The following is a 24,633-nucleotide window of genomic DNA, read 5'->3' on the forward strand; positions in this document are numbered from 1 at the left end:
CTAGCAGGCATTCACTACAGCCTGACCTGAGGGCCTTTATTAGCCCCCGGCTGCCATCGCAGAAACAGAGAATCGGCGATCGTATCGCCGGGTGTCAGTGAGATGAGAGGGAGCTCCCTCCCTCTCTCCAAAACCACTCAGATGCGGGGCTCGCTATTGCGCACCGCAACTGAAGGGTTAAACGGGCGAGATCGATACGAATATCGATCTCACCAGGCAGAACAGGGACGCCCCCAGCCCTCAGCTGCCTCTGGCAGCTGAGAGAAGGGAGATTTGACAGCTCCCTGCTCTGTTTACTTATTCTGATGCAGCGTCGTAAAAAGTCTATGGCATCGGAATAAGGCCCGTTAGTGACCGACGTAGAAACACTATGGGCCGGTCACTAACGGGTTAACGTTATCATTTTTTTTCCTATAATAAAAGACTTATTATAGGGAACAAAAATTTGTTCTTGTTTTTTTTTTTTAACATAGCTTTGGTAGTATGCTACCAAATACTAATGTTGTAGATGTAAACTTCTGAGCCGCTGGAATTGTGATAAAATAAATAAAAGCGGAAATAAATTATTGCCTCTAGTATCAGTCTGACATTTTATTTTTGAAATAGAATAGTGATCCTAACTGACCTAGGAGAGGGAACGTGCGCTAGGATTCATTTTAATGACTGTGGCTAAGGTTTATGTAAACTTATGACTTCAACTGTAGGAAATAACTTTTCTAGAATATGCAATGTTGACGGTGGAGTTGGATCAATCCACTATTGACGGGTAACATTAAGCTTTGCAGCCAATAGAGACAGTGGTTTCTAGAAAGTATTTTGGGCAGACAGAATATTATGGTGCTCAGCCCAATGCTTCCCTCATGGAAGTATGACTAATGTATTACATAGTCACTAATGTACTGTCACTTTGATAGAGATATATATATATATATATATATATATATATATATATATATATATATATATATATATATATAGGTTATTCAGAAATAAAAAGCTGGAGATAAACAGCATATAAAACCCACCTGTCTAGAAGTGCCCGTCTGTCCTCCTGGTTATTTTGGACTGTTGCTTCTAACACTGCAATCTCTCCTCGCAAATCATCGGTTTGCTTTTCCAGCTCACCGACCCTTCGCTGGCTGCTCTGCCATTCCTTCTTTAGGGTGGCCAAGTTTTCATTTAAAGCCGTGATCTGCATGGTCAACTTAGCCTCATTTTCTTCATGTTTCTTCTTATGCTCCTCTCTTTCCTTTTCTTCTGCCGTCTGTGTAAAGAGATATACAACAGATGAATGCTGTATTTACAAACGCATGATCCTACATACACACAATTTCAATTTATGGGAATACAAGTTACTGTCCAACCTCAATAACAGTACACCGACACAAAAACAGATTAGGTACCAGTTTCTCTCTCAGCTCTAGATGCTGTTTCTTCCACTCTTCTTCCTTTTTCTTCAGCTCATTCTTCAGAGTCTGCTGCTGGTTCTTCTCCTGCTTAAGGGCTGCCACTGAGCTCTCCATCTTACCCTGTAGCTCCAGCTTCTGCTGAATCAGCAGTTGTTTGGCTTCTTCCAGACTGCTGGTCCTCTGTTGGAAAATTGTAGACAATTGAATAATAATCATCATTTTTATTTATATAGCGTTATTTATATTCCATTTGGATTGCGCACTCTTATCGGCAGGGACCGCTCTCTTCTTTTGTATCGTTGTTTGTCATTTGTTTTCATTTTACTGGTTTGTTACTTCTCCAAATGTAAAGCGCTGTAGAATATGCACTATATAATTATTATTAATAAAAGTTGCATATAGAAACCAATCATGTCACGGTCCCTTGTTTATCATTACTTTACTGTAATTTGTGTTTTAATAATTCATTGATTCATAACAATAAAAAATAGATTTATTTTTTTACCGATCATTTGAATTGCATCTCTTATATTAACTACATGAGTTTGTTAAATATTGTCATTCCTGTTCTTCACGAAAATGACTAATTCATAGGATACCTTTTGATAGTCTTCTCGGACATTCTTTACTTCTTCTCTCTTCTTTGAGAGTTCTTCTTCCAGCTTCTCCTTAAATGAAGTTAGATTATTTGCTTTCAACCTTTCATCACTTAACTCCTTGTCCATGAGGACCTGAAAACACCAAAAAAATAATAATCAGAAATGAACACAATGACCATGTACAGTAAAGTGCCTGTGAGGATATTCTGCTTTCACCAAGTAAGTCACTTGCTTCTTGAGGGTTTCTGGACCGCAGTTTTCAGAAAACATATGCCTTAGATCTATCTTACCCAATGTGAAAAATAAATCAGAAGAATGCTAGCGATGGGTTTAATTAACTCCTTCCTCAATGATAGATATCCTTGCTGAAATTGTATTGACGCACTTGGTGAGTGAATGGAAAATTTCTATTGCCCTCAAGGAAATTGCCTTCAAAAAATGCAAAGTATAACATGGAAAAAAAAAAAAAAGAGCCTAAGGCCCCATGCACACGAATGTGTTTTTGCGGCCGCAATTCCCCCGAAAATCCACGGGAGAATTGCGGCCCCATTCTTTTCTATGGGGCCATGCACACGATCGCAGAAAGAATGGGCATGTCCTATTACGGAAATCTTCTGCGGTCCGGGCTCATTGAAAACAATGACGGCTGCCATGTGCATGTCGTACGATTTGCGGGCGGCCCGCGGCTGACAGTCCGCAGCCGCCCGACCCAAAAATCACGGCCGTGCACACGGCTACGGTCGTGTGCATGAGGCCTAAAGCTGCCCAAACACTTTAGATTGCGGTCTGACAAACAATGGTTCGGCCGACAGCCATTCATCCCGACCCCCTACCCATACACTCGGATCGGCCAAGTGTGCATATAATTTCAATAGGGAGAAAGCCGCTGCCAGACTCTTCTGTATCTACTATCAAACAAAAGGATCGGGCATGTTGAAATTCAACATACCCAGCCTGACCCTGCTCTCCCCCAACATCTGCCATCACGGCGGAGTCAGGATGCCACACATTGCATGTTTGTTGCAGGTTTTGGTGCAGATTTTTGAGCCAAAGCCAGAAGTGGATCCAGGAGGAAGGAGTAGTAGAAGTTCTTCCTTTATGTATTTCCCATCCCGTTTGAAACCACTTGTGGTTTTGGTTTAAAAATCTGCAGCAAATCCATGATGTGTGAATCCAGCCTAAATGTTTTTCTGAAATCTTATGGTGTACACAATAGTACAATCGTCTCAATGGAAAACCCAAAACATTGAAATCCAGTAATGTTGCGAGATTGCACATGCTGTAAAAATGATTTAGCACAAAAAACAAACTAACAACATAGAATATACAGGGATTTACCTTGTGTTTTTGCAATTCCTGAAGGCTTTGCCCATGTTCCTTTAGTTGGTTTGTCTTTGCGGATATATCCTGCTCCATGGTAGCCTTCATTGTAGTGAACTCCTTGATCTGTTTCGTCTGGCTACTTATTTCATTCCGGTTAGATTTCAGTTCCTCTTGGGCTAAGATTAGCTTCTCCTCTAAAGACTAAAATGTATTTTTATGTATCATCATATTGTCCATATGTTTTTAATTGTCCATTTTAATGAAAAAAAAAAAAGCACATATTTTTTTTCGTATTTTATATTCCAGACCATGTGATTATTTTCATATGCTACATAACATTCCAAAAAGTTAAAGATTTCGCTACACCCAAATCTAAATGAACATACTCAGCAGATACTCCTGTACTGAACATAGGAGCCTGGGACACAGACCCTGCACTATGTTTCTGATTCTGCATTACATGAGCGCCGTGAAGCACGGACACAGAGCATGCTGAATTATTAGGGTATGTTCACACGCAGTGGTTTCAGAAGTAATTCGGGCGTTTTACGCCTCGAATTACGCCTGAAAAAACGCCCCTAATACGCCTACAAACATCTGCCCATTGCTTTCAATGGGAATTACGATGTTCTTTACCCACGAGCCTTTATTTTACGCGGCGCTGTCAAAATATGGCGGCTCGTCAAAAGAAGTGCAGGACACTTCTTGGGACGTTTTTGGCGGTGTTTTTCAATGACTCCATTGAAAAACAGCTCCAAAAACGGCCGCGAAAATCGTGAGTGGCTTCAAAAACGTCTGAAAATAAGGACGTTTTCGGTTAAGCGTGTGAACATACCCTTATAGGGAAGCAGCAGAACAAGTTTGTCAGTCAGATTACTCTGGTCTTATGCTCAAGGCAGAAATTCAGTTTAAAGTACTCCGATGAAATTTATTTCTTTGCCCGTTTGTAAAGGGTATCTTGTACATCTAAATGATATTTATTTGCTCACGAGAGTCTATTATACAAAACGCAGGCTCCGTTCAACTCCCCCGTGCGGTCACATAATCTGTAAACTGACTCGCCGATTCACAAAGCATCTTATGTGTGGACTCAAAGCCAGTTTCTCTATTTCTTTACTATGAGATTCAGGCACAGAAATAAAAAATTTCATGGAAGTTCTTCTTTAAGGAACGACAAAGAAGGGGCAAGAAGGTTTGGCAGGACTTAATCCTAACCTTTCCCTCTTTACTGTGGGTTTAACCCAATTTTTTGTAAAATTTAGAGCTTTAAAGAGGGTCTGTCACCAGATTATAAGTGCCCTATCTCCTACATAATCTGATCAGCGCTGTAATGTATATAACAGTGGTTTTTATTTTGAAAAACTATCAATTCTGTGCAAGTTATGAACAATTTTAGATTTATGCTAATTAGTTTCTTAAAAGACAACTGTGTGTTTTTTCCCTTTTAACCAACTGGGCGTTGTAAAGAGAAGTGTATGTCGCTGACCAATCAGCGTCATACACTTCACATCGTTTCAGCCAAGCTTCTTTCACTGCACACACAACGTGATCTCGCTGTGCTGTCATTTACAGCGAGATCATGCTGTGCCGTGTGAGTAAGTCCCACAGAAACTTTACCAAAGTGTTGGGAGTATGAATAGACATCGAATCCTGGCTGAAGGGGATGTCTATTCCCTCTCAAGACACTTTGGTAAAGTTAACGTGTGAGTAAGTGACAGCACAGCGTGATCTCACGAGATCACGCTGTGCTGCGAGTACAGTTAATAATGAATGAAGAGAAATGTATGACGCTGATTGTTCTGCGTCATACACTTCTCTTTACAACACCCAGGTGGTAAAAAACGCCCAGTTGTCTATTAAGACACTAATTAGCATAAATCTAAAATTGTTCATAACTTGCTCAAAAATTATCGTTTTTCAAAATAAAAGCTGCTGTTATCTACATTACAGCGCCGATCATATTATCTAGCAAATAGGGAACTTATAATCTGGTGACAGAGCCTCTTTAAGTAGTTTGTAACACTGACATAAAGGAGTCCATTTATAGCATGTTCTATAGGTATAGGAGTTTTGAATACCAAATTCCACGCTCTTCATTATTTAGGTCCAGTTCTCGGTGTAATCTTATTTGATATTCACAGTGTTTTTTTTCTTCTTTATTAACCCCTAAAGGACATGGCCTATTTTGGACTTGATGTATTCTGGTATAGCTTGAACATCTTCATGCCATTCCTTCCCCTCTTACTTGGCAGTAGCTGGCAAAATTGAAGCCTCACTTTAAAATGTACCAGGTACTCATCAATAGAAATACACTTCTCGGGGGTGTTTGCCTGGGCAAACGTGACACTATAAAGGAGGAAACCAAGTATTGCCGAAAAACGTGTCCTGGTCATCACAATGCGGAACATCAGGGTGTAGTACAATACATCCATGCTCCATGATGCTCCTATAGATGGCTTCTTCAAAAACCCCATTCTGAGCACAATGCCCCATCTTCCACATCTTGACTGGGTGTCTGGGGGTCTTATCATTCTTGGAGGGTGGCGTTCACACGGAGTCACTGCAGCGGATGTCCTGGGGCGCCTTCTTTGGAGTTTTTCATCCACACTGGATGAAGACAACGGAAGAAGGAATCGCGCATCACCCTCACTGGCATACTCGGTGTCTGATGCGATGAAGGCATACGCCTCCTTGTCCGAAAATGCCCTACCGCACATATTTATCTTTATTGCTCAGGGTATGTGTGTTATGCTTCAACACATGTACCAGCAAAAAAAAAAAATAAAAAAGATTCATTTCTAGCCCAAAAATTTTGTACTAGTATACTAATTTCATTTGGAGATAATTTTGGATAAAGTTTGGGTAAAGTTCTGCTCTGAAAAATAAACATGGAGCAAGGACCTGATTAGAGATCCATCATGGCGTTGGAGCTGATCAACCACAGAGATGCAGGACTAAAATATGCGTCACCCAATTAAACTACTACTTTTTATTATATTTTAGTATAACTGATCAGCCAAAGAAATGCAATATTGACCACTGGGCGTGGTGATAAAAAGGAAGATGGGAATATTATTTATTTATACATGTTTAACTGCTTGCCGACACAGGATGAGAATACTAGTCCTGAGCGGCGGGTACTTGGTGCATTAGGACGAGTATTCTCGTCATGTGTTACAGTCGGTGTCCGCGCACCACCCGCTCTATTGGCCTCTTCTCTCCACCGTTAACCCCTTGAATGCCGTGATCGCGGCATTCAAAGCTAAAGTGGGAAGGGGGTCTCCCCTTTGATCGTGTCACAGGAAATCCATGTGACGCGATCAATGGCTATACCTGGTATGGGCAGACAGCTCAGGGTCCATTGAAGGACCTCAGGGATGTCTGACCATATTTCCTGCTCTTAGGGCATACTTAGGTATGCCCTAACAACTGCCTTAAGGTATTAATAAAAAAAGTTAAAGAGGGAAATATAAAAAAAATAGTTCAGTCTTCAAGGCCAAAATTGGTCGTGTCCTTAAGGGTTTAATGAGCAAATGTCCTAGGCCATTCATGTAGAGAAACAATCTGTTTGGGGGCATACTATATTGGCCAAAAGTTGGACCCTGAATGAGTAAAACCCTTCTAGTAAAGGGTTATTCCCAACGTAGACATTTATGGCATATCAAATGTCTAGGTTGGGAACAACCTTTTAACTCAGAATGCCCTAATATGTAATGTAAAGAGGGGTGTCTTAAACCAGATTTACTGTTTACTATAAGATGTCATTCTCCTGTGTTAATTTTCTTCAGTGAAAGGGATTAGACAAATTCTTGCTTTTTTTAAGCTCCTTCTACTATTGGCCAAAGTTAATGTCAGGTGTTTATTTACTCCATCTGCACCAACTACTACACTCTATGAACAAGCGTATTGACCAGAAAAGGAAGGTCATTTTCATAATTGACTGTAATAGTCCTAATTCTGTTGAGAGTACAATACAGTAGTGAAGAAGAGCAAATTATTTCACCAAGAAAAGAAATAAAACAGTTACAGACATACTTTAAGATCTTGTCGAAGAGAAGAAACTTCAGACTCTTTTCCATACATATCGGACTGGAGGTTCCCCAGTTTCTCTTGGAGACCATCATTTGCTTTATGGAAATCAGACAGTTTTCCTTTTTCAGATGCCAGTTCACCACTTAATGATGTGATCTGCTGCTGTAGTTTTTCCTCTTGTTGCACCTGAAACAAAACATTGTAAGTACTATATTCATAAAATAATAGAGGCCAATAACACTTATGGTATAAAAAAGCCTCTAAGCCAATATAGAAGTAAATCTTGGGTTGTGCTCAAACAGGGACTAGTCACCAAAGCAGGAGTGTAGAAAAAAACTCCAGCAGGGAGACCATATGAAAAAGAGAATTAGAAAGGCAGAAAGTAGCCGTCTGAGATTGGTAGGTCCGAAGAGCTCACACATTCAAATGATGCAGAGAGGGTTTCTTGGGATTGGAGTGGCAGAATAAGGGAAGCATAATGTCCTCGTTCAGATGAATGGAGGAAACCACCTTTTGGAAAAAGGAAGGGACCAGACGGAGTATAAAATTGAGGGGGAGCCCTTCTAGACCTAATTATAACCAGAATATCAACAAGTACAGGTTAGAGGTCACCAAGGTTATAGTGACCACAACATAATACGTTTTCAATTATCCTTTAATAAGAGGTTTTGTAGAGGAGCTACAAAAACACTAGACTTCAGGAGGGATGACCTGATTAGCATAAACAGTCCTTAAAAATAAAACGTACACAAAACAAAATGGGAAATGTTAAAAGCCACTTAAATAGGTCCTGTGAAATATATATACCTAATGGGAATAAACGAGTTAGAAACAGGAGTAAGACAACGTGGGAGGACCGGCCACCTCTCCTCACATGTCTGTTTAAGCAAATATTGGGACATTAAATAATTATGAATAAAATAATAAATTGCGCAAAAGGCAGATACTGTAAAGGCAGTAAAATATTGAAATCATCGCCAAAGTATGAAATAACCCAAAAATATATTTCAACTACATAAATAATATGTAACTTATAACTGAAAGCGTTGGCCCTCCCAGAAATAATCTAGGTGTAATGGTGGAAGAGGATGAGGAAAAGGGTCAATCTATTAAATGCATTCTTGTCCCGATTAGGGATAAAAGTAAATTCACCATTAAATATCACCTACTTCACCCAGAAAAAAACGCAGCACTGCCTAAAAAAAACACTAAAACTGAAAAATCACCGAATCCGCATGGCATACACCATGGAGTTATGCAGGAATTTAAGGGGTTTTCTAGATAATAAAAATTGATGGCCTATCATGAGGTTAGGCCATCAATAGCTGATGGTTCAGGGTCTGACTTCCGGAACCCCCTCTGATCAGCTGTATTGAAAGGGCCACAGCGCTTGTACGAGTGCGGCTTCCCCTTTATTTCTTCTTGCTCACTGTGAATCTTTGACACACATTTAGAATGAGTGAATGGAGAAAAGGCTGAAATACCTGTAAATCGCCGCTAAATGCATGTCGGAGATTCTCAATGAGCAAGCAGAAATGAAGGGGAAGCAGCGCTCGTACGAGCGCTGTGGCCACTTCAAAGAAGCTGATTAGCGGGGGTCCCAGGAGTCGTAACCCGACCCATCAGATATCGATGGCCTATCCTGAGGATAAGCCATCAATTTTTACTGGCTAGAAAACCCCTTAAGAACATAAGTATGCCCTAACAAGAAATATGGTCAGAAAGCCTTAGGGTATGTTCACACGTAGTCAACAAAAACGTCTGAAAATCCAGAGCTGTTTTCAAGGGAAAACAGACCCTGCTTTTCAGACGTTTTTTTACCAACTCGCATTTTTCGCAGCGTTTTTCGCGCCGTTTTCGCAGCGTTTTTTACGTCCGTTTTTGGAGCTGTTTTCATTGGAGTCTATGAGAAAACAGCTCCAAAAACGTCCAAAGAAGTGTCCTGCACTTCTTTTGACGAGGCTGTATTTTTACGCGTCGTCGTTTGACAGCTGTCAAACGACGACGCGTAAATAACAGGTCGTCTGCACAGTACGTCGGCAAACCCATTCAAATGAATGGGCAGATGTTTGCCGACGTATTGTAGCCCTATTTTCAGACGTAAAACGAGGCAAAATACGCCTCGTATACGTCTGAAATTTGGCCGTGTGAACATACCCTTAAGGTTCTACAATGGAGGCTGGGCCATCTGTCTATGTAAGGTATGGGCCTTAATGGGGTCACAGGGATTCCCTGCGACCTAATCAAAGGGAGGTCTCCTTCACTTTTTCCCTTGGAATGCCGTAATCCGCTTTAATTGCAGCATTGAATGGGTTAATGTCGGAGATCAGCAGTACCCGTTAGAGAGCGTATGCAGCGGAATATTACAGCCGTTACCCGGCTTCTGATTGCATGGGCACACTTGCTATGCCTGTGCAGTCAGCAGGATGAGCATGCTCGTCCACTGTGGGCAACCAGTCCTGTGCGCCTTTAGCACACACGTTAACCCTAATACTGATGACATCTAAGTTGTTCGGTAGAAGGGTTATCCCGTGTGTTATAGAGGCAAATAGAAGGCCATGTCAGCCGAGCCGCCGGTTCAGCTGACTGGCGGATTTTTGGCTAACAGCGGTGCTATGCAGCTTCAATGTATAGTGGGCACATAGAAGCTGCATTGCAATAAGATAATATTAGATAAAAGTCAATTTGAAAAATGTTTAAAAACACATTAAAAATGTAAAAAAAAAAATAATAATTACCTATCTCTAGAACGGGGCCCCTAAACCCTGTTCTACTTTTCTCGATTCGTGCTGCCTCCCGGGCCACTTCCTGATTACATGGTCGGACATAACGAAAAAACCAGCGTAGCTCGCTGAGCTGGAGGGTCAAGTGCAGGAGAGGTGGACCATTGGCCAGGAGGTCGTCAGGTTAATGTATATCAGATTGAGGTGCAGAAACATCTGTATGGATGTTTCCACCCCTTGGCTAGGACTGTCAAAAACAAGATTGATTAGGAAAAACCCTGTAGGAGCGTTTATCCAACAAAAGGAAAAACCCTCTCAGTTAAAGGAGAATTCAGGGTCCTTAATCTGGAGCATCTCCTGGACTGCAGTAATAAGGCTGTCCACCATGGATGCCATTTTGAAGCTCTGACTGCATCCAAATCCAAGTCTGAGAGTTCACGATCTGACATACCTCCATCCTGTTGAGAAGAAGCATCGGAGCGAGCCTCCTGCGAGGGAAGCGAGGTAGAGGAAACAGAGGGTGAGTGGTGGCGGTGATTGTCGGTCCTCGTCCTTTTACAAGGTCGGCATTCAGCAGGGTCCTCAGATTCTGGCTCAATCCAGGGGGGGGGGGGGGGTGTCGTGTCTGGTGTTAGACGACCCAGGAATCCCATCATGGACTTGGAGATCTCAGTAAGCCCAAGACAAGCAGCATGGAGATTCTGGCATAGCAAATTTAGAGCTTGTGGGGACCAAATCGGAGGTGCAAATAGGGTGGCTACTGAAGCCATTGGGTGGACATCTCGTCTCTGGGTTTGGAGATTGTAAGGTTGTAGCCGATTACACCGTCTAGCAAAAAAGAGTAATCTTTGATATTCCCCTCGGTGACTAATGCTGCATGGTACAACTGAGCTCAATACTGTAGGAAAGGATAATGAGAAAAAATATCAAAACCAGGCTGTCCTACCATGAATCTATGTAGATGGCTTCATGCAGGGTTCCTGGATGGAAGAGCAGTGAACCAAGGAGCCAGGAGGATGTGTGGCAGGCTTATCCAGACATGCACTGCCACGGACAGAGGAGAGGACGAGCACACTCACCCTGCCTGCTATACTCAACCTGAATTTTTCACCTTGGCTTCAGCTTCCCATGAGGACCAGCAAAGACACCCATCTAGGATGCCTCACCAATCATGTGAAACCGCTGGGCAGAAAGAACAGGCAGAAAACCTGGGTGACCCTAAGCCTGGTGGGCAACAGAGGAGCTAGGGTGCTTTGTTTCACTTTGTTTCCGGGGCATAGGTGGTAACAGTGTGAGATAAATTACCAAATTATCAGTTAATAAATTATTTCACAAGAGAATTTTAGGCAGATTATCTACAAGAGGTTATTGATATTCGGACTTTTCAGACATGCTTATTATGCATATTAATACGGAGTTGATAAGTAGTATACAATAAATGAAGGGACGGCAGTAGAGGCAAATTCTTAATACCTTATCCTTTAACTGTTCAGTGAGAGCTTGAATACTCTTTTGGTGTCTCTTCTCATCTTCCTCAAAAGATGCTTGGCTTTTTTTCAGCTGTGTCTGAAGTTCTTCTTGAAGTTTTTCTCTTTCTTTTTTAGAACTCTGCAGCTTTTCATTAATGGTTTGTATTTCAGTCTTCAGCTTGGTGGATTCCTACAAAAAGGGCAAAAAATATTCAGAAATAAATAGCTAATAAAACAACAGCTCTGGTATATTATCAGTACAATTCGATTGTTCGTCAGTGGTTTGAAAGCAATCTTTCTGTGTAAATTTGAAGGTGTTTTCCCCATCATGTTGAGAATATTATAATTTCTTAAAGAGGTTGCCTTGTTTAAGCCCTTCCTGTGTGATAGCTCCCCTGACGATGAGCTAATAGCGGTCCTGCCGCCAAGACCATTGCAATCAGCTGTTAGCGCCGGCAGAAGCCACTAGTGAGTCCTATGTTTCTCTGCTACGTCTGAGGGCCGTCCATTGTATACTTATGGAGTCAGGTCCTCCAGAATATGAGAGACACTTTTGCAGCGGCTCTCTGCTCTGGCTAATAGAGGGGGTCCTAATCAGAGGCCCCTTCTCCATACACTTTTTAATCTTCTAACTTACACTGTAGGGTAAATCCATGTTCTGAAAATGCCACTGGTAATAACACTATACAATGTTAGGGCGTGTTCACAGAGTGATAAAAAAAAAAAAAGTGTAAACGTGGCGCGCTAGCGTTTCTTGTGAATCGCTTTTTAAAATACAGGCATTTTTTACGCATTTTCCACGTTTTTTTAACATGTTTTGTGCATGTTTTTTTGCAAAATTTCTGGCACGTAATTAGGACTCCTATTGACTTTGGAAAATTTGGCACGTTTTAGACGTCAAAGAATTGGTCTGATGCTTTTTTTTTACGAAACGCGTTTTTAAAGAAGCTTGCGTGAAAAAAAACATGTACTAACTGCGTGCTATCCAATTGATTTGAATGAGAAGATCAATAGTTTTTTGATTCGTCAAATACAAGGTGTGTGAGCAGGGTCTAATAGCATATTGACTAAATCATCATACCAAGCCCTGCAAGGCCAGTGTGGAACTTGAAGTGCGGGAATGCCCTCCTCCTTGACCCGATTGAGAACCCGGGACAGAAGCGGAAGTGGAGGGAAGAGGTAAATAAAAGAGAACCCTTCCCAGAATGTGACCAGAGCGTCTACGGTTACAGCCAGGAAATTACGAGCCTTGGCCACAAAGAGAGGAATCTTGTGGTTCAGACTAGTGCAAAAAGGTCAACATCCGGAATGCCGGACCTCCTGCACATCTGAAGGAAGATCTCTGGGTGTAGACAACTTCCCTGGATCCTGCTTCTGAACAAATCTGCAGTCCAATTGTACACCCTAGAAAGAAACAGACTGCAGAACTATCTGACCCCGAAGGAGGGGGTCCAATGCGAGAGGGCTAGAAAAATAGCCCAGAGCTCCAGAAGGTTGATCCGTAGAAAAGTTTCCTCATTTGACCATCTTCCCTGAACAATGTGAATGTCCAAACAACGCCCCCCTCAACCTGTAAGGCTGGCATCTTTCGAAAATACAATCCAACGGAACAGCAAGAAGGACTGGCCATGATAAATGGCTGGGGAAAGGTCTCCTACCAAACAAACTCCCTGCAAACTAGTGGGGGCAGGAGGATCGGTTTGTACAGGTAGGTCTGAGATTTGTCCCAATGCATGAGAATCACCCGCTGGAGATGGCGTGTGTGAAATTGGGCATAGGGACCAGCATTGAAAGCCAACACCATCATGCCCAGCACTCGCATGCAAAAGTGGATAGAACAGGGAACATTTCTGTGCATGAGAGCCACATTGGCTTGAATGGTCTTGGCTTTTTCCACTGGTATGAGTATTATGGCTGTCCTGGTGTCAATCATCATCTCCATGTGCTGATGATCTAACCAAATCTATGCAAGTTGTCCAATGTGATCCGGAGACTGGAAAGATTACCCTCTCTGGAGGGGCCTTCACTAAGAGGCCATGGAAAAAACCGGGACAGAGGGGTGACGGCGACTGACCTAAAGCCGAAAAGCGCCATGAGTCGCCAGGACCTTTATGAAAACCCTGGCTGCAGTTGCGAGCCCAAAGAAGAGTGTGGCAAATTGGAAATGTTAAAAACCAAGAGCGAATTGAAGGAGCTGCTGGTGGGCCTAGGTGATCGGGATGTCGAGGCAGGCATCACGAACGTCCAAGGAAGAAAGCTACTCGTCCTACTCCAGCGAGGCGACCACTGACGTCAGGGACTCCATCCAAAAAATTTGCGTGTGTAAAAAACATGTCAACTTCTTCAAGTCCAAAATGGGTCTGACTGACCCATCCTTTTTGGGGACTGTGAAAGTTTTAAAGGTCAACTTCTCAAACTTATTCAGACTTTGGAACTGGGACAACTACTTTCTAAAGGAGAAGATTGTGAATAGCTCAGAAAAAAAACAACTGCAACCTGGGGACCGAGGTTGGGTTGACAGAAACAAAACGACCTGAGGGGAGGGGTTAGGAATTCAATCTTGTACTCTGTCGATACCGCCTCTAAAACCCAGGTGTCTTCAATGTGAGCAAGCCATATTGCCTGAAAGGAAAAAGCCGTCACCCAAACTGAGAAGATTCGATTGGGGAGACACTTTCAGGTGGAAAATGTTTTGGAGGTGGAGGTCTTTTTGGGCCGAGGGTGAGCATGCCAGACGGGCTTGACGGATGGACATCCGGAATCAGTTGTGAAAGGAACAAAGTTTCTGAGAATGTGGAGAATGCTGTTGACATCGAGGGCGACTCGGATGTGAAGGAAGCACAGAGAAGTTGGCTGCTTTGTTTCCTAATGCCCTCAGAGGGTGTTACTTGTGTGGCAACCCATGTTGACAACCAACCTGAATCCAGAAACAAATAAGGAATAAAACTTAAAAAAAAAAAATAAAAAAAAAATCACTAGGCTAATACACACTAAGGCCTCATGCACACGAACGTATTTTTTCCCTCCCGTAAATACGGGTCCTTGGTCACACGTATTCGACCTGTATTGCACCAGTATTTACGGACCCGTGCCTGTAAATACGGGTCCAGTGTCACCAGTATTCCACCCGTATTTACAGGCACGTTTTCTCTGCAAAATTGCACTGCACTAATCGGCAGCCCTTCTCTCTATCAGTGCAGGATAAAGAGAAGGGACAGCCCTTTCCCTAGTAAAAGAAATTCATACTTACCCGGCCGTTCTCTTGGTGACGCGTCCCTCTTTCGACATCCAGCCCGACCTCCCTGGATGACACGGCAGTCCATGAGACCCCTGCAGCCTGTGATTGGCCTGTGAGTGGCTGCAGCCGTCACATGGACTAAAACGTCATCCCGGGAGGCCAGACTGGAGGAAGAAGCAGGGAGTTCTGGGTAAGTATGAAAGTTTTTTGTTTTTTTACAGGTTGATCTACATTGTGATCGGAAGTCACTGTCCAGGGTGCTGAAACAGTTACTGCCGATCGTTTAACTCTTTCAGCACCCTGGACAGTGACTATCCACTGACGTCGCCTAGCAACGCTCCCGTAATAACAGGTGCACACACGTAGTCACCAGTAATTACGGGAGCCCCATAGACTTCTATGGGCCTGTCCGTGCCGTAATTACCGCCTGAAATAGGACATGTTCTATATTTTTCAACGGCACGGGCACCTCCCCGTAAGCATATGGGGAGGTACCCGTGGCCAATAGAAGTCCATGGGCCCGTAAAAACGTGCCGTAATTACGGACGTTTTTACGTTCGTGTGAATGGGGCCTAACCTAGTGTCTGTGGGAAGGGCATAGGCGCAGCCAACACTGGTTTCCTACCTATTGTCACCCTTCTAGTGGGCAGTGTACTATAATAAGCATCCAAGTTTTATTTATGCAGATCATATTATTTATTTACCTTTTGTCAGCCAGTTTACAAACTTCACATGTAATGTTAGAATGTTAAAGTACATGTTCTACAAAAACAGATTCATTCACATTAAATGCTAATTATACAAATATATAGATGACGTAATTACCAAAATTTCTATATCTTCTGCAGAATTTTCTTTGATATTTCCCTTTCCCAGAATTTTTTTTCAAAAACATCATAATATCGGGGTATTAGCAAAGGAAAGTTGCAAATTCCTCCCTATATAACATGCACAGGCTCCAACTGTTTAAAGCGGTTAGGCACTGATTCACTATTTTTCAGGCAGTATGTCAATGGGAAGCATTAGAAGGGTTGTCTAGTTATAAACAATTGATGGCCTATCCTCGGGATAGGCCATCAATACCTGATTGGCGGGGGTCCATCTCCTGGCACCCCATGCCGATTAGCAGTTTTGAAGGGGCTGCAATGCTCGTACGAGTGCTGCTTCTCCTTCATTAGTCACTACTCTTACTGTAAATCACCGACACACTTGTAGCGGCGGTTCACAGTAGTACAGCCTTCTTTCATTCACTTGGAGAAAGCTGTAATACTGTAAACAGCCGCTACAAGTGTGCCGGTGATTCACAGTAACAGTACGAGCACGTAAGCAATGCAGGCAAAGTTGCGCTCGCACGAGCGCCGCGGCCCCTTCAATACAGCTGATCAGTGGAAGTGCCGAGAACAGGCCATCAATTTTTTACAATTGGACAACCTCTTTAAGGACTTCTGAGCAATCATCTAAATGACAGTTGCTGAAATTCAGCACCATAAATTGATGACAAATAAATAACCGTAATGAAAAATTTGTTGCATTCAGTAACATATGGAAGAGTCTTACCTCCTCTTTTGCCATCATATGAGCCTTAAGCTCCTGAACCTCTTTATCTGTTGAGTCTGTCTGAGCCTTTAGCTTAACTTTCAATTCATCGCGCGATTTTTCCTAGTGAAGCAATGACAGAACATATACATTATAATGGCAACATTTTACAGGATTAAACTCGATCACAAAATATTTCCACTTCGACAAGCATCCAGTGGCCTCACTATAGAAATGTATTGTGTTGTCTATTTAGAAACAATTGCTTGTTTTACTTTGAATTAAACACAAGCTTGTAGGTAATCATATACTAACCAAGATCTCGACCAGTTCTTTTCCAGTCTGTCTTTCCTTTTCCACTACCTTTTTTATCTTTTCTAGAGCCGCTGTGCTTCTTGCTAACTTGTCATTGGCATCTGTGAGTTCTATCTGCAAAGCGTCTCTCTCCAGCTTCTGTTTCTCCAGATTGCCGACAGCTTCTTCTTTGCGCATGGATAATTTTTCCAGATCTTGCTTCAACTTTTCTGCCGTTTCCTTAAGACTGGTCAACTCCTTCTCTTGTTTTGGAATCAGTTCCTTTGACTGTAGCAGAGCATCTGACTTTTTCTGTAACTCCTGCTTTACATTTATGACTCTGAAAAAGTTAATTGGATAAAAAAATTAAATGGTTAGGGGTCTGTAGTACACCATAGAATACATTGGAACTTATTGGCTAAAGCTAGAACGATATGAGTTTTATAGCAATATTCAACCCAAGCTGAGCTCTAGTGACACCAAGGAAACAGAATCTATGTAAGGAAAGTAAAGCCTCATGCACATGCGCCGGCTGAGTCCTGTCATTGAATCAAGTATATTCAAGAGGGCGCTATCTACATGGCGCCTGTCTATGGCGGACACAGCCGCCCCGGCCTCCCCATTCCGGCGTCCGGAAAATGCAGACAGCGCATATCTAAAATGCAGGCGCGCATAGATATGCGCTGTCTGCATTTTCCGGATGCCAGGATGGGGAGTCCGGCGGCGGATGTGTCCGCCATTGACAGGCGCCATGTAGATAGCGGCGTCTTGAATAGACTTGATTCAGGTGGGTGAATAATTTGCATGCAGCCAGCATTCAAGTCTGAGGTCATTATAGCACATGTGTGTTCTGACCAATAACAGCTCTTTCCTGTTTTGGTGTTTTGACCAACAACAGCTACTACCTATAACAGCTACTTCCTATAAAAGACTTCTCCATCCCACCACACCCCTTGAAAAAGCTGACGGCGAAACGTGCGTCGGGGTTCTGTGGTGGTGGTTTGGTTATAGTTGGGACTCACTATGCAGCACAGTGGTTGGTATCTTAACCTTGCGATATCCATGTTATAGACATCTTATATATTTTTTGAGACAGCACTGATAAACAGTAATATACTGAGTGTATACACTTCTTGTCTCTTTGTGCAATATGTATTGCCATTTTATGTGATACTCAGTGTTATTCGCTATTTTTTGTACTGTACTGGTGTGATAAGCTGCTCTGTATGTTGTAGTCCCCGCACCACCACCATGTTGTTTTAAACTGGTTTGTAATTTTTTTAGGTCGTGCTGGCCATTGTTTTTACGATTTGTGATTAAATATAATAAAAATCTTTTTGCATGGTACCTATGGTGTACTCATATGTTATTACAGTACTTATATGGTAGTATCTATATATATATTTATGGGGATTGTGTTTACATAAAAGTTATACTTAGAAAAGGCTATCAACGTATAATTCGGCGAGGGTCCCACCAGCACTTATCAGCAGTACAAAGGGACAGCAGTGGAGAGACACGACCCTTTAAAGGGTAACTAAACGGTCGACAAACTTCTGACATGTCATAGTGACATGTCAGAAGTTTTGATTGGTGGGAGTCCGAGCACTGAGATCCCCACCATTTGCTAAAGCGAAGCGTCAGAAGGGCTCGTGTGAGCGCTCAGCCGCTTCGTTTCTGTTTGGCTTTTTCCAGAAATCAATGTATCGGACTACAGGCTCAATAGAAAGTCTATGGGCCCGTACTTCGATACATCGGCTTTCCGAAAAAAGCCAAACCGAAACAAAAGTGGCCGAGTGCTTATACATGCGCTTCTGCCGCTTTGTTTTAGCGATTGGTGGGGGTCTCAGTGCTCGGACCCCCACCAATCAAAACTTCTGACAGGTCACTATGACAGGTCAGAAGTTTGTCGAACGTTTAGTTACCCTTTAATTGAACTACCTGACATAGCAAGTGCCATAAGAGTGTAGATGTGCCTGGTATTGCAGCTCAACTCCTTCAATTTTAATTTGTAGATCAGTTATGGTCTCCAGGGTTGAACCACACTGGTCAGACATTGATCGCCTATCTTAAAGGATACTCAGTCAAAGTGACATCCTTGAACACCCCTTTAAAGAAGAGTCTGTCCCCAGATTTCACAATACAGAAATTGCATACATTATGAAAGAGAACCTGTCATCCACATTATATTATGTAGTGGCAGACATGCTGGATTTAGGCAGCCTGTCACTAATTTGCTTAAGTGAAGCTGCTTTTGAGAACTTGCCGAGCTCAGGCAGTGCCGGCCGAGATTAATTTTGCGTATTCATGAGCTGCTGCTTGCCACGCCTACTCTCTCCTGATTAATAGAGGTCTCCCTATTACTGGGTATAGGAAGACATCAATCAGCTAAGAGTGGGCAGAGCTAGCGGCAGGTCATGAATACGTCAAAATCCTCTCTGGCAGTGCTGCCCTGGGCTCTGCATTTAAGGACTCAAACTGCTTTATTTTAAGAGAACCTGTCAAGTCCCTAGAAATGTTAATCTATTACAATACCTGCATTGAACCCTCAACATCCCACAAATTCCAGCACCGTTTATTTCTTGTTTGTAGGTGCCTCCATTCCTCTGCAATAAGCCTCTGTTCACCCTGCATTCAGCCCTTTCATGTTGGTGGCTGATATGTTAATTTATAAATAAATTGACAACTAGGCAGACTCCACTAGAGCGGTGTAGAGTGGCTTAGGATCACGCCTCATTGACAAATCGGTGGTGGAGACCACCCAGTTGTCAATTTATTCATAAATTAGAATATTCGTCACCATCATGCACCGGCTAAATGCTGGGGGAAAGGAGGCGGATTGCAGAGGAACGGACACACTTGCAAATTGGAAATAAACCACGCTGGAATCAGGGGGAATGGAACAATGTAGGTATGGCAGCAGATTAAAATTTCTGGGAATATGACAGTTCCTTTTTAGGCAAATAAGTCACAGACCGCTGACGTCAGCAAAAGAAGAATATTGTGAACGACAGGTTCCCTTTAAATAGATCTCTAAAATGTCCATTTTAATATCAGGCAGAAAAACTTTGAGAAAGGATTATACAACCATTCTGACAAAGTAAGTACACCATCATTAGTTCTAAGAGATCTATTTAACAATGTATTCAGTTTGTATAAATGTGTCCTCCCTTTCTTTCTAAATCCCACATAATCCGAAATGATTGTCGCGAGACGCCAATGTTAAAAAAAAAATGTATACGTCAAAGCCATCTAGTAAAAAAAAAAATTATCTATATATACACATTAAACGTATCATTTAATTTTTTTATTTTTAATATGGGAGTCTATGGGCGACTTATCAGAGGCATTCGTCAGTTATCCATCGCCTTTAGACTCCCAAGTTAAAAACGGTTTACTTTTTCTTTTAATGGATGGTGCAAGATTGTGCAACAGGCTCTGTTAACCCCTTCACGACCAGCCCACGTAGATTAACGGGCTGCAGTGCTGGGCTTTTATCCTGTAGCCCGTTAATCTACGGGCTGTCAGAACAGAGTGCACAGCGCTCTCCCTGTGCTCTGAATCTCTCAGCACACGCTGCTACTAGCAGCCTAAGGCTATGTTCACACGGAGTATTTTGGGGGAGGAATATCTGCCTCAAAATTCCGTTTGGAACTTTGAGGCAGATATTCCTCTCCCTGCACGCCGATTTTCGCGGCAATTATCGCACCGTTTTTCGCCCGCGGCCATTGAGCGCCGCGGGCATAAAACAGCGAGAAATACGCTTTCTCCTGCCTCCCATTGAAGTCAATGGGAGGTCAGAGGCGGAAGCGCCCGAAGATAGGGCATGTCGCTTCTTTTTCCCACGAGGCAGTTTTACTGCTCGCGGGAAAAAGACGCCGACGCCTCCCATTGAAATCAATGGGAGGCGTTCTCTGGCCGTTTTTGCCGAGTTTTGCGACGCGGTTTCCGCGTCAAAAAACTCGGCAAAATACCCCGTGTGAACATAGCCTAAGTGCTGAGAGAAGACATCAGGACCGGATTGGTGTCGGTCCCGATGACGTAATCACCATGATAAAGCTATCATGGTGTTCACAGCAAAGTTTGTTGCAGCAACAAACTTTCTGTGCTGTTTGTTACAATGTTTCTCCTCCCTCCCTGTCAGATCGTTCTGAGACAGTGGGGGAGAGGAAAGCTGTGCCAGCAGCTGCTGTGTGTCTCATATAAAGACACAATGACTGTGAAACACACAAAAACCACCTCCACATAGATAGTTTAGTGTAGGCAGCTAGTTATAGCTTAGGTAGTCTGTTAGGTAGATAGTACTCAGATGAGGACAATTAATTAGTTAATTAATAATCAATTAGGGCTTATAATGTGTGTGTATATTATATATATATATATATATATATATATACATACATACATACACACACACACACACACGTCTATATTTATATATATATATCCTAGAAAAATAAAAGGACGTTCAAAAAACGATGCAAACATAAAGTAGACATATGGGAAATGTTAACTAGTAACTATTGTGTGTAGTATTAATATCTGTTTTGCAAGCAGATACATTCAAATTTAGAAAAATTCAATTTTTTGAACATTTTCTCTAAATTTTGGTGTTTTTCACAAATAAATACTGAATTTATCGACCACATTTTTTCACAGACGTAAAGTACAATATGTCACGAGAAAACAATCTCAGAATCGCTTGGATAGGTAAAAGCATTCCCAAGCTATTACCACATAAAGTGACACGTCAGATTTGAAAAAAATCGCCTGCGTCCACACGGCCAAAAGAGGCTGTGTCCTGAAGGGGTTAACCTGTGTCCGAGGCTCCATTGATTTTCACTGACAAGAAAGCGCAGCAAAACTATGTCTGTCAAAACTATGAACACTACGATAGAAGCCCGACGGAACCAAATAAAGTCAATTGCGAGTGATCCAGTGGCTTAGTTTTTTCGTTGTTCTACTCCTATGACGGAGAAGAACAACGATGAATCCTAACGCAGAGGTGGGACCCGCATCTTTCTGACATTTATGAAATATCCTGTGGATATGTCAAAGGGGTTTTCACATCAGGGACATTTAAGAGTTTCTGACAGGGGTTCCATCAGCCTTTCCTGTATTTTTGAAGGCTATTCTTGGTGTCAAATATACAAAATATAAAAGTCAATGTGGTCCATCGGTGTTCATTTAGTTCCGACGGCAAGTGGATTCCATCAGAGTGTCATGGCTTCCATTATAAACGGAAGCCATGACGTTAAAAAGTGGTAGTCAGAAGATACAGACGAGTATGGCGATTTATATCACTATATTCGTGACAGTTACTTACAATGCCTTCTCATCCTCAAGCTGTTTGACCAGTTCTGCCACTTTCAGCTGCAGTTGAGAGCTCTGCTGCTTCTGTTGCTGAAGATCTTGCACACATTGCTCACGACTCGCTTTTACACTTGCTAGATCTACTTCCAGTTTCTAAGGAAAATACAATGTTCAAATTCATGATTTTTTGATATTCAACACAAATCGATCAGATTTCAATATAATTAACTCCTCAGCAAAAATCAATGCATTGTAGACAATGATAGGCCTTCACACATTTGTATTATTATATTATAGTTAATGTAGTGCTTAATTCAGTACTCTCATGCATAATTTAACCCTCTAAGGACGCAGCTTTTTTTGGGGTCTTGGTTCTCATCGCCGCATTCCACGAGCCCTAGATCTTTTTTTTCCCCACTGGCATTTACGGGGAGGGAGGGGGATTAGGTAGTTTGGGGAGGGAAAAAAAAGTAATTCTGCCGTAGTTTGTTTTTTGTATTTTTTTTGCGGCATAAATATCATGATAACTTTATACTACTGGTTGTTAAGATTACGGCGATACATACTTTATACATATGTTTTTGCAGCTTAGCTTATTCAAGTTCATTCCGATCACTTGGTGTCCTCGGGGTTGGACCGCCACCGATCAGACATTGATGGCCTATCCTAAGAAAAGTCAGACAAGGTGACATCCAGGAAAACCCATTTAAGGCTTTGTTAACACTTGCATTGAAAGTTTCTGATGGTGTGTCCATCGGCCTTTACTGTATTTTTGAAGGCAAGTATTTTGCAGTCCACAGTGCTATTCGTACTGTAAATGTCAGTACCCCGACAGAACCCATTAAAAGTCAACGCGGTCGGGGGCGTGGCTTGGCAGCCGAGAGACATGGCAGCTTAAATCCAGAGCTCCGGCAACTTCAAAGCTACTTGCAAAGCTAAGCTCTTTTAAAAAGTGATCTCGGCACCAGAAAAGTAGTTATAACTACTCATGATGACGAGGGGCAAGAGAAGCCTTAAACAACAAGGCAAATTAGACTTCTACTTTGAGAAAGACCGGGAGGGAGAAGACGGGGCTGCTGGCCTCACCTCACATCCCTCTCCTTCAAGCCCGGGAAATCCAGCTTCACCTCACGCTGCCAGTTCTTCCCAGGGTATGAGAAGATCCATACTAACCTCAACGGAAACCAGGAGGCAGACGCAGAAGAGAATTCCGGGATCCCGATACAGTCCTTTGGCAGCAGAGTCTCTGGAAGAGGTTAGTGATGAGGGCGCCACGAGGTCGACGCCATCTTCCCCTTCACTAAGCCCAGAGAAACAGCGCTTCAAACTACAGGCGCAGTTAGGCCAAGATAATGAGGTAAAGGAGAGAGACTCCCACTCCCGGGGTTCATCGACGGGAATTAAAACATTCAGAGACATCCCCACTAATGATAGCCCAGCATCGGGCACCCTGATAAAGGAAATGCTGACGGTGTTTAGCACCTCTATACATTCAGAATTCACCGCCTTACTAGCCCCCATTACTGCTACATTGCAGGGACTGGGACAGAGAACACAACATATGGAGCACAAAATGGGGGAGTTTGCAACGTCCCATAACAACTTAGTGGACTCACATTCAGACATGGCGGCAGAAATTGAAAGCTTACAAGCTAAGGTAATAGATCTGGAAGATCGTTCTAGACGGAACAATGTGAAGATCAGAGGAGTATCAGAAGAAATCCAAAATGCAGATCTCACCAAATATGTACAAGCACTCATGATGGCAATACTACCAACAAGTTCAGCTATTGACATCATAATTGATAGGGCACACAGAGTGCCAAAGCCGAAACACCTACCAGAAACCTTGCCTAGGGATGTCCTCATAAGGATTCACTACTATCACGTCAAAGACGCATTGATGGCCGCGGTACGTTCGATGGGAGATATACCAGCACCATATCAGCATATTAAACTATATGCGGACCTATCCTTAGCAACCCTTCGCATGCGTAAAAGCTTGTCACCAATAACAGCAACTTTACGTGACCATGACATTGCTTATAGATGGGGTTTCCCTGTTAAAATTCTGATACGCCACAATGGAACATTTCATGCTATTTCGAACCTGGTAGAAGGAAGAAAGTTTTTACAATCCAGGAACCTTCCTTGCCCGGAGATGGAGGATCAAGAGCCGTTACAGAACCGCATAGGACAAGAATGGCAGGTGGTGCCACCCCGGAAGAGACTTCCTCGCTAAAGAGTCACTGATACAGCGTGATATAGTTGCCGTTCGGAGTTCTGGCATGTCTCTGGGATTTGAGCCCTGAGAAATTGTCCCGGTATCCATCAACAGCTTATTTAGCTGTATATGTGTTTAAAATATATGTATGGTTGGTGCGATTCTACTTGGGTCATGAGGCACCTCAATATGTTGGTTTGTTACCTATGTCTTTTGAATAGTGAGATGCTAAAGTTAGAAGATGTAACAATGGATAGATCTATGCATAAACTAAGAAATATAATATCACATGTAGCAAGTCTGGGAATATACATCGTTCCCCGCAGATTAGATGAACATATAGGTCCCAAAGGGACACGGGAATATCAAGTGATATCTCAGTTCCACACTCTCGTTGATATACTATTTAGTAATGGTTACGTTTGTTTCTATAAATGTGAAAGGCTTGAACAGCCCTCACAAAAGAGCGTTTA

The 24,633-nt window shown here is 42.5% G+C and overlaps 1 protein-coding gene across 1 annotated transcript in view; it reads right to left on the minus strand.

The window, feature by feature from the left end:
- EEA1 (early endosome antigen 1) overlaps positions 1 to 24,633 on the minus strand; it is a 112,710-nt gene that overhangs the window by 9,332 nt on the left and 78,745 nt on the right. The window contains exons 18-26 of the mRNA XM_075856824.1: positions 21,950 to 22,089; positions 16,645 to 16,963; positions 16,351 to 16,452; positions 11,560 to 11,745; positions 7,367 to 7,549; positions 3,347 to 3,532; positions 2,009 to 2,140; positions 1,404 to 1,589; positions 1,026 to 1,264 (exon numbers count right to left, since the gene is read on the minus strand). Of these exons, the coding sequence (XP_075712939.1) occupies positions 1,026 to 1,264; positions 1,404 to 1,589; positions 2,009 to 2,140; positions 3,347 to 3,532; positions 7,367 to 7,549; positions 11,560 to 11,745; positions 16,351 to 16,452; positions 16,645 to 16,963; positions 21,950 to 22,089 (1,673 nt within the window). The remainder of the gene's footprint in view (positions 1 to 1,025; positions 1,265 to 1,403; positions 1,590 to 2,008; positions 2,141 to 3,346; positions 3,533 to 7,366; positions 7,550 to 11,559; positions 11,746 to 16,350; positions 16,453 to 16,644; positions 16,964 to 21,949; positions 22,090 to 24,633) is intronic.

Source organism: Rhinoderma darwinii, chromosome 3 (assembly GCF_050947455.1).
Source record: "Rhinoderma darwinii isolate aRhiDar2 chromosome 3, aRhiDar2.hap1, whole genome shotgun sequence".
Classification (NCBI taxonomy): domain Eukaryota; kingdom Metazoa; phylum Chordata; class Amphibia; order Anura; family Rhinodermatidae; genus Rhinoderma; species Rhinoderma darwinii.